This window comes from Haliaeetus leucocephalus, unplaced genomic scaffold, assembly GCF_000737465.1.
Source record: "Haliaeetus leucocephalus isolate CR32 unplaced genomic scaffold, Haliaeetus_leucocephalus-4.0 Scaffold136, whole genome shotgun sequence".
In the NCBI taxonomy this organism is placed as follows: Eukaryota; Metazoa; Chordata; class Aves; order Accipitriformes; family Accipitridae; genus Haliaeetus; species Haliaeetus leucocephalus.
Window position 1 is genome coordinate 2,420,897 of NW_010972572.1, and position 8,864 is coordinate 2,429,760.

The 8,864-nt window shown below is 60.2% G+C and overlaps 2 protein-coding genes across 3 annotated transcripts in view; one reads left to right on the forward strand and one right to left on the reverse strand.

Annotated features, from left to right (window-relative positions):
- ABHD11 (abhydrolase domain containing 11) overlaps positions 1 to 2,322 on the forward strand; it is a 3,111-nt gene extending 789 nt beyond the window's left edge. Inside the window, exons 2-6 of the mRNA XM_010585963.1 lie at positions 150 to 285; positions 388 to 561; positions 1,018 to 1,188; positions 1,462 to 1,643; positions 1,950 to 2,322. Coding sequence (XP_010584265.1) covers positions 150 to 285; positions 388 to 561; positions 1,018 to 1,188; positions 1,462 to 1,643; positions 1,950 to 2,088 — 802 coding nt within the window. The 3' untranslated portion in view covers positions 2,089 to 2,322. The remainder of the gene's footprint in view (positions 1 to 149; positions 286 to 387; positions 562 to 1,017; positions 1,189 to 1,461; positions 1,644 to 1,949) is intronic.
- An 819-nt stretch (positions 2,323 to 3,141) lies between these two features.
- Positions 3,142 to 8,346, reverse strand: LOC104843152 (caspase-1-like). Of its 2 annotated transcripts, XM_010585924.1 has the most exons (10): positions 8,211 to 8,346; positions 7,765 to 7,820; positions 6,971 to 7,243; positions 6,506 to 6,642; positions 6,077 to 6,253; positions 5,637 to 5,871; positions 5,350 to 5,502; positions 4,619 to 4,728; positions 4,145 to 4,251; positions 3,142 to 3,378 (listed from the first exon to the last, which is right to left on the reverse strand). In XM_010585924.1, exons 2-9 carry the CDS (start codon positions 7,769 to 7,771, stop codon positions 4,159 to 4,161), a joined length of 1,185 nt encoding a protein of 394 aa, XP_010584226.1. In that variant the 5' UTR covers positions 7,772 to 7,820; positions 8,211 to 8,346; the 3' UTR covers positions 3,142 to 3,378; positions 4,145 to 4,158. The 2 variants fall into 2 exon arrangements, with proteins under 2 accessions (XP_010584226.1, XP_010584227.1); XM_010585925.1 differs by lacking the exon at positions 3,142 to 3,378 and having other exon boundaries at positions 4,141 to 4,251.
- Between the last annotated feature and the right edge of the window lie 518 nt (positions 8,347 to 8,864).

The following is an 8,864-nucleotide window of genomic DNA, read 5'->3' on the forward strand; positions in this document are numbered from 1 at the left end:
GCCCCAGCCCCCACTGCCGTTTCACCCTCCTTGCCAGCAGGGCAGCCCTTGGCCCTACCCCCCCGCCATGGCCACGCCCCCATCCCCGACCACGCCCCCTTCTCCCCCGCATCCCCGGCCACGCCCCCATGCCACCCTGTCCCCGGCAGAGCGGTGCAGCTGGCCCACGCGGAGGTGGGGGGCCGCGGGGACCGGCCGCCCCTGGTGCTGCTCCACGGGCTCTTCGGCAACCACAGCAACTTCCAGGCGGTGGCCAGGGCGCTGGTGCGCCGCGGCAGCGGCAAGGTGAGGCCCTGGGGCCGGCGGGAGGCTGCAGCGCCCCGAGGAGGGGGGTCACGGGCGGGCAGTGCCCGGGGCTGGGGTGACACGGTGCCCCTGCCCGGGCAGGTGCTGGCGCTGGACGCCCGGAATCACGGCGGCAGCCCACACAGCCCGCTGATGACCTACGAAGCGATGAGCCTGGACGTGCAGCACCTCCTGACCCGCCTGGGCATCACCAAGTGCATCCTCCTGGGACACAGCATGGGGGGCAAGACGGCCATGACGCTGGCCTTGCAGCGGGTCGGCAGGCGCGGGGCTCCCGGGGGCTGGTGGGGGGACCTGGTGGGGGGCGGGGTGCTCCTGGAGCGGGAGGCTGTAGGAGGGGGGCTGGCACCTGTGGGGGCTGTTCACGGGTGCCAGCCTTGCCCACAGCCCCACAGGAGCTGGCTTTTCTCCGCCACGGGCGGGGGTGCTGTCCTGCTCAGAGCTGTAAGCTGGGTTGTGGGAGCAGGAGCAAGTCTCTGTCCACCAGCCCACGCTCTGCCCTGTCCCTCCGGCACTGATGGCGAGGGAGCTTGGAGATCTCCCATGCCAAGGCACAGGGAAATAGGAACTTGGGGAGGGGCACGTGGAGCTCTCTGCTGAGGCAGGAGGGAGCTAAAAGCCTTCAGGGAGTCTGGGTGGGAGCAGAGCCCCGTGCCCAGTCCCACTGGGGAGATCTCGGCTGGCATCCATCTGCCCCGCTTATGCCCCCAGCCAGACCTGGTGGAGCGCCTCATCTCTGTAGACATCAGTCCCATCTCAGCTGCACCAGTCTCCGAATTCTCTGCCTACATCTCTGCCATGAAGTCACTGAAGATCCCGGATGGTCTGCCCCGCTCTGTGGCCCGCCAGCTGGCTGATGATCAGCTGCGTCCAGTGGTCCAGGTAGGAAATCCCACTCCTTGGATGGGGTTTCCACTCCCAGCCTGTCCCTGGGACCAGAGCACAGGGCTTTAGGGCCACAAGATTCTTTCCATCCTTGCTCACTCGCCACTTCGTGGGCAGCTGGAGGACATCTCACCAGGGTTGCAGGGGTGATGAGGAATGTGACAGCATGGGAGATGGGCAGAAGGGGGTGGAGGGGAGGATGGAGGGTGCCAGGACATCTTGAGGGCTTGTTGCTCTTACAGAAGAGTGTACAATACCCTTTTGTGGCAGCTCCCGCAGCTGAGACAGTTCCTCCTCACCAACCTGGTGGAGGTGGAGGGCCGCTACATCTGGAGGGTGAACCTGGAGGCTATTTCCCACCACTTGGCAGATATTACGAACTTCCCCACCTTCCACAAGCCGTATCCTGGCCCTGCACTCTTCTTGGGAGGATCCAACTCTCCCTACATCAGGTGGGACTGGGGAGAAGCGGTTTGAACTCTGTGGTTTGACCCCTTGTGCTCTTCTGCAGCTGCCAAGGGTGGGAGGAAAGCCCTGAGATGGGGAAGGTCCTGGAGCGAGCTCTGTGCCTCCAGCAGCTGGTGACACCAACGTGCTGGAGAGCGAGAGGGAACCTGGGGGCAGCCCTTGGCTTTCCCAGCAGGGAAGGGGACATGGTCAGTTGCAGGATCCCTATCTGCCTGGGGAGAGTGAGGAGAGACACCTGGATGGATGGACCTCTGACCATACTTCCCATCGCATGTTCCCTTGTCCTGCAGCTCCAAACACTACCCGGAGATCCAGCGCCTCTTCCCCAAGGCGGAGGTCCAGTACATCGAAGGTGCAGGCCACATAGTCCATCAGGATAAATTTGAAGAATTCATCACTGCTGTCTTCAATTTCCTGCCACCACCATAGCGCTGGGGACTAGGGTTTCTGCAAGCACCGTGTGGGACCTGAGGAGCCCCGGGCAGTGATGTGGGGCTCTGTGAGAAGGGGCTTGGCCTGGACCGGCTGCCCACTTTGCAGTCTGATCCTGCCTGCAAAGCCTTCTCTCACCCTGGGTTGCCTGGAGCCGGAGCAGAGTGGCACCTCCATCCCACTGAGCTCTCCTGCCACCTCACAGGGATGTGGGGTGGCAGTGGCCCAGGACACTGCCCTTCCTGCGCAGCCTGGCCCGCCTGAGCTGGAGTGTCTCAAACACTGTGAGGGGGCAGGAGAGCCCTCTCTTTTTCCTGCTGCCAGACCACCTGGTTGTGGATCTGGCTATGACTTTGCAGAACATGCAATAAAGCTGAATCCATGCCAAGGCAGAATATGGTTTGGATGTGGCTGCAGAGGACAGGGAGGGTGGCGGTGGGCACAGGAAGGCGCTCTCGCTTACCAGCGGGGATGCTGGTGGAAGGTAACAACTGAACTGGGCCTGTAACGTGCCGAGCTGTGGGAGCAGCGCACGTTAAGACACAGGTTTGAGGATCTTTCTTGGCTCCCAGGAGGATTCACGTCCTTCCTCCACCTTGGGGGCAGCAGGAGGATCGGGGAGTGGGGGAAGCTGCCTTGTGAGCAAGGAGATGCTGCGAGCCTGCAAGGGTGAGGCATGGAAATCCCCCTGGAGCGCACCTGCCCAGCCTGCCCTGAAAGTGGGCGTCCCCTCCTCCCTGAGGTCCCCCTCATTTCTCACCTCCCACCTACTCAGCATCCCCTGAGAAGGCAATGTAACAGCAGCTACTGCCAGTCAGGCTAAAGGCAGAGGAGCAGTGCCGTCTGCTGTGAAAATCCCTTTATTCGACAACAGGTAAAGCCAGAGATGGGGTGGAAGTGGCTCTGGGGGTGATGGATCATCTGTTGCAACTGGGGACCAACTGTCTGGGAACAGTTAAGAGACACTAACCAGCTTTGCATTTGGTGCTCCAGAGTCAGGTGTCTCTGCTGCTCCCTGGCAAGAGTTGGCTCAGTTTGGGGTTGTTTGGAGGCCACAAAAGGAAGGGAGGACAGGAGATCAAGGAATATTTTATTCCAGGTCTGTAATTGCCTAGCAGAGGAGGTACAAGTAGCTGGTTTAGAGATTGACTGTGTTTCTGCAGAGCTGCTTGGCTTTTCCTCTTGTCCTTTCTCTCTGGAACAGGGCTGTGTTCACCTTGAACTTGAGCTTTCTGCTGTGTTACCCCAAATTCAAACACTTTTGCTGTCTGTGTATTATTTTTTCACCTGCGAAGAACATTAGACCGAGAAGCTCCTGAGACACAGGCTACTGAAACGCGTTGCTTGAGTACCTGTCTTTCCTACGGCCAGCTGGGAGGTGTGAGAGACTGAAAGAGTTAATATCTCAAACATTGTGGTGGGGCAAGTTCTGCTTAAAGATGAACTCTGCATAACAACAAACCCTGCAGCAGCAAGGAACCAAGGTGAAAAGCCCATCAGTTCAGACATCAGCAACAGGAGGGGGAGGATGTGCTGGAGGGTGTGCCGGTCCCTGTTCTGATAAGCTGTTCTGATACAAAGATCAAACAATGGCAGAGTCTGCAGGGAAGGAGAAGTTATTCCCCAAACGACCCCCAAGCCCAAAGGCTCACAAACTGCTCATTAGCCTAATGAGTTCGAGTGCCCACCCAAAGGAGGGGCAAGGATGATAAAAGGACACAAACTGAAGCTCCAGGTGCGCAAGTCCACTGGAACTGGACTCCTCGGCTGACTGAACCAACGCTGGACCCAGGACCAGTGAAATCTTCTCTCTTCCTTTTTCTCTCTCTGTCTTCTTTCTTTCCTTTTCGTTTTCCACAATCCCTACACTTCATCAGGCCACAGCCCAGCCCCGGCTACCAGCACACAAGTCCTTTGGATATCCTATCTGATCCACAAAGTCTGGAGCCCAGGAACAATAGGGAATTTCTCCCTGCTCCTCCCCGCTGGCTGGGTACCAGGTGTAGGGCACAGACAAAAGGCTGCCGCAGAGGTGTGAGGTAAAGAGACTCACCATGGGCAAGGAGATCAGCAGCCTGGGAAGAGGTAGAACTTCCTGAGCATTGTAGTCCGTTCTTGTGATGGCAACTGCTGAGGGAATTTTCCAAAGGAATATTGGACCTGGGGTGAGAGAGATAGTAGAGAGAAATGAAAGCAGCTCCATTCCCAGCATGGGAAGGGTGCAGGGAGTCATGAGGCATCCCCAGGGACATCCCCAGGCACGTTTCTGGTGGCACAAGGGATGCCGTGGGCTGTGCCAACAGGCCGGGCTCTTGCGTGCCGTGCCCACAACATGGCAGGGTGCTGATGGCTCCAGAGATCCAGCTGACTTCCCAGGCCAAACCAGATCCCTTTTTGACAGAGCCTGCTCCCAAGAGGCCTGCCGAGAAATGGCATGCCCTGGCCCGAGCTCTGCTCTGAGCAGTATTTCTGGCCATTGGCATGGTTGCATCTGCTGGCACACCTGCACTTAACTACAAAGCCGCACCTTTCGGAAGAGCTCCTGTAAGTCACTGTTACAGGCATGGTTTCGAAACTGCTCTATCAGGCGCTGGATGAAAATGGAGCCTGTTTTTGGGCTTCTCCAGGAGACAGTATCTGGGGAGACAGAAGATGCCAAGTGTGATTCCACTGGTGTCCTTCACTGCAACAGTGATGAACGCTGAGTGCTGGAGCGGGAGATGGGCATCTTCTCTGAAATCATTATATTTGGCCCATTAAACCCACAGCATGGGAAAAGGACAGGGCATTTCAGGGAAGACAGAAGGGATGTATTTTCTTCAAGCCTCTCTGCTCTCCCATGCTCCCAGCCATGCCAGCTGCCAGGCTGGCATGGCCTGGAGCCATCTGTAACCCAGCAGGAGAAGATAATTCCCCCAGCCAGCCACTGTGGTGAGATAAATTGGCTGGGGGAGGAGTGCAGGCAGAGCTGGTGGGGAGGGCTGGAGCCAAGGGAAGGCAGCCAGGCAGGGGCACACAGCCCTGGGCCCTGGTGCTGCCTCTAAGAGGGATGTGTGGGTGTCCTGGAGCAGCATTGTACCCTGGCATTGGTGGACACTGCCTTTTCCAGAGGCTGTTGGAGCAATGCCCAAGCGGTCACCAGATGGAGGGGACCCCCAGCAACCCGCCCTGAGGAGGAGGAGGAGGTGTGGAGGAGACCCATGGCATCGGGAATGGGAGTCCTCTCCTGGCCTGCCCTCCAGCAGGGCAACTGCTTACCAGGTGTGGAGGAATGTAAAGTGGCGAAATCACTCTCTAGGTGGACTTCACAGATTGCGTCATCTTCCAGCCCTGCAGGGATCGTGTGAGCTGAGCTGGAAGCGGGCATGGCAGGGTCTGCGGAGTCGCTCACCATCACGAGCCCTACCTTGTCTAGGAAGGGAGGGCCAGCCATCAGCGATGATGGGGTGTCCCGTCCTGACCCCACCCTGTGCTCAGGGCTGAAGAGCCCTGGGAGAGCCTGGCCAGCTTGCTTGCCTCACAGGCACCTCATAGCAGGGACTCACCTCCACGGCAGGACTGAATAATGACCAGTTTGGGTTTGCCCAACAGTCCCCGGCAGTGCTTGTTGTTGAATTTCTCATAGATGGTGTCAAGGGAAAGGATGTCTGTGGTCTCGCCTCTGCTCTTGGTCCCGCAGAGCCCAGCCCTGACCCCATGGGACATGAAGACCAGGAAGGTGCTGTCAGAGGTCCAGTGGTCTTTGTGGTCTGCAAAATCCTTCATGACCGTAGCCATCCCCTACAAACCAGCATAAATAAGGAAGGAACATCAGCCTCCCATGACCACCTGTGTGGAGACCCAGCCACCAGCTGTGGGCAGGAGCCACTGCCATTGGGGACAGAGGTGTCCCTGTGGTGCCTGAGCTCCCCATCACTAACACTCGCAAGGAGGGTCTCTGCACCACTCCCAGGACTGGTGGGAGCTGCTTTGTGCAGTCCTTTACCTGGGAAGTTAAGTTGCAATGGATGTCCACTATGTAGCCCAGTCCTTCCAGCAGCTCTGTCATCCCCTTTACATCCACTTCAGCCCCATCCCGCCGGCTCAAGTGCTCAAACTCAATGTTGCAGATGAGCAGGGCCCTACGGGTTCGCGTGTCCCGTGGTAGATGGATGGGATAGATCTGTGAGGACAGAGGGAGGCAGCTCTCAGCGGTGGGTGGGTGCAGGGGGCTTTTCTTGGGAGGCAGCTAATAGCAGAGAAGGCCCACAGGTGCAGCAACGACTTCTCCCTGTCCTTGGGCCATCTCCCCACATCTCCTGCCCTGCTCCTTGGTCAGCAAAGACCCTGGCTCCCCTCAGCAAGCCCCTGCCCTCTCCGGCAGGGCAGCCAGGCCACGTTCCAGCCCTCCTCTCATCTCCTCTGCCTGCAGCACCTGGTCTCCTTCTGTGTCCCTGATGCGCTGGTACTCGCTCAGGGAGCACTGCCGGATCCACTGCTGGCCATGGATGCTGATGGGGGGCCCAAGGGGGGCCTCAGTGCTGGGGGAGGCCAGCTGCGCACCGGGAGGCCCTGCAAGCAGAAAGCCCCACAGTTACACGGGGAAGCGCCTGCAGCAAGAGGGGGCTGTTGCAGGGCATGGGAAGGTGAGCGGAGCTGGGCTCTGCCCCTTGGGGGGCTCTGTTCAGCCCCAGGGGGGACAGCCACCCCTGAGAGTCCTGTTGTCACTGCGTGGCAAGGGGGCCTCAGTGCCACAGAGCAGTGACACTGATGACACCCAACAGCCACTTGCCTTCAGGCCTCGGACACTTGCCAGGGCCAGGTCTCCCTCTAGCATCCCGCCAGAGGCACCGGGAGCCCCAGCGTGGCCGGGGGCAGACCACGGCCCTGAATCTCTCACCCGAGTCAGCAGCCAGACCCAGCTGCTCTGCCAAGGTGCCATCGTGCTTCCTGAGGTTGTTGATGAAGATCTGGCTAGCCTTGGGGCCCTTCAGGCGCACAGTGTCAATGAGGCAGCGAGCCTTGTCGGTGCGCACCACGTATCTATCCTGCACTTCATCCACCTCCTCGAGGCTCAGCACCCCTTGGGCCAGCAGCTCATCCAGCAGTCTAGAGATCAGCGGCTTGCTCACACGCTCCACAAAGGCTGGCCGCACCTTCATGAGCAGCTCATCTGCAGGGCAGCCCCATCAATGCCAGAGCCCCCATGCCATGGCTCCCGCTTCCCCCCGCCCCCCCCGCTTCCTTTTCCCCATCTCCTCCCCTGGGTGCTGATCCCTTCCCCATCACCCTTCTAGCTGCTCCCCCTTCCCCATCACCTTCTCTGGGTGCTGCCCCCTTCCGTATTGCCCCCTCCCCAGCTGCTGATCCCTCCCCCACCATCCACCCTGGGTGCTCCCCCTCCCCCATTGCCCACCCAGGTGTGCTGCTCCCTCCTTCACTGCCCACCCAGGGGGCTTTCCCTGCCATTGCCCACCTTCCCTTTTCCCACACACCCGCAGAAAGTGCCCCACGGGATGCATTTGCAAGAAGCAGGGCCCCAGTGACTCAGGCATGGAGTGTCCTGGGCCCCAGGCCACATGCTGCACTGTGTCCCTGTGCATCGGGCAGGACCCAGGCAGGACCCGGCGAGCAGGACCCAGCGAGCAGGACCCTGTCCCACCACTGAGACCCAGCACCGCTGGTTGTACTTACCTGCCATCACCCCTCAGTCCCCGGGCCTGCCAAAGGAGCCGCGAAAGTCTGTTCCGCTGGGGCAAAAACGAAAGCAAGTCACAAGCCACTTCCTGTTGCCCTACTCCTGGGCTGTTGCTATACCCCGCCCAAGCCCCAGTGGTCACATATAGCTCAGTACACGCCTGTGAGCCCGCTGGGCGTGAGGCCAGAGCCCCTGCACCCTTTGCAGCCATGCTTGGACTTCCTCCTGAGGGTGCTCAGCACATCTCTATGACACCAGGACATCATAAACGCAAGTAACTGGCCCCAGTGCCGCAACACCCAGCACCCGTGGGGCGAGGAGGAGGCTGCCAGCCCTCCTGCACCTCTCAGAGCCAGGCACAGGGCAGCTCCACTCACAGCTCACAGTCCCAGGGCCAAGGACCAATACCCCCCTCATTCACACCCCCCAAAACCCTCCAGACCTGTCCGTGGCTGAGCTTGGCTCATCCCTTCCTCTTGCTGCCCAGTCCAGGTGCTGGCAGGGAGACCCTGCAGCATCCTCATCCACCCAAGGGTTTGCCAGCTCCGTCTCCATCCCACAGGCACTGGGGGGATGGGGAGCCTGCCTGAAATGTAAAATCTGGACTGTAAGAAAGCCTGAGGTTGCCCCATAACTATATTAGCAGGGCTGTTTTGCAGGGCAGGTTGAGTGTAAGGCGACAATGGCAGAAGTAACGCCAACGATGGGGAAACCCAGGGGGTTGAGCCGTGGGGAAGAGGGACACCCAGCCCTTTGGGAGGTAGCGGCAAGCAGCGGCTGGCCACGGAGAACTGCAGCTGCCGAAGGCTGAGCAGGCCGGTAGAACAGGGAGGCCTTAAGATCTTCTTTCCATCCAAAGGCCTCGGCAGGCCCGTTGGGAAGGCCTGCCACACCGCGGCTCCGAGGTGCCCCAACCCTGTGACGGGAGCCCAGCGCCACCCCGCCCTGGCCAGGACACCGCTCGGGGCGGGGGAGGGACGCGGCGCTGCCTGGCAGGGGCCCGGGCTCCCCCGATGCCAGCCCACACCACGGCCCTCGGCGGGCGGCTGCTGCCTGCGCCGGAGGACGGTGTGGGACACGTACCCCCGGGGGGCTG

Bases quoted from the DNA above. Each gene is read 5' to 3' on its own strand.
- LOC104843152 (XM_010585924.1), bottom strand. The intron at 6,254-6,505 runs GTGCTGCAGGCA...CTGTCCTCACAG, and splicing joins GGGACACAGAAGGAGACCAG to ATCTATCCCATCCATCTACC. The intron at 4,252-4,618 runs GTGCGGCTTTGT...CTCTCACCCCAG, and splicing joins TACAGGAGCTCTTCCGAAAG to GTCCAATATTCCTTTGGAAA.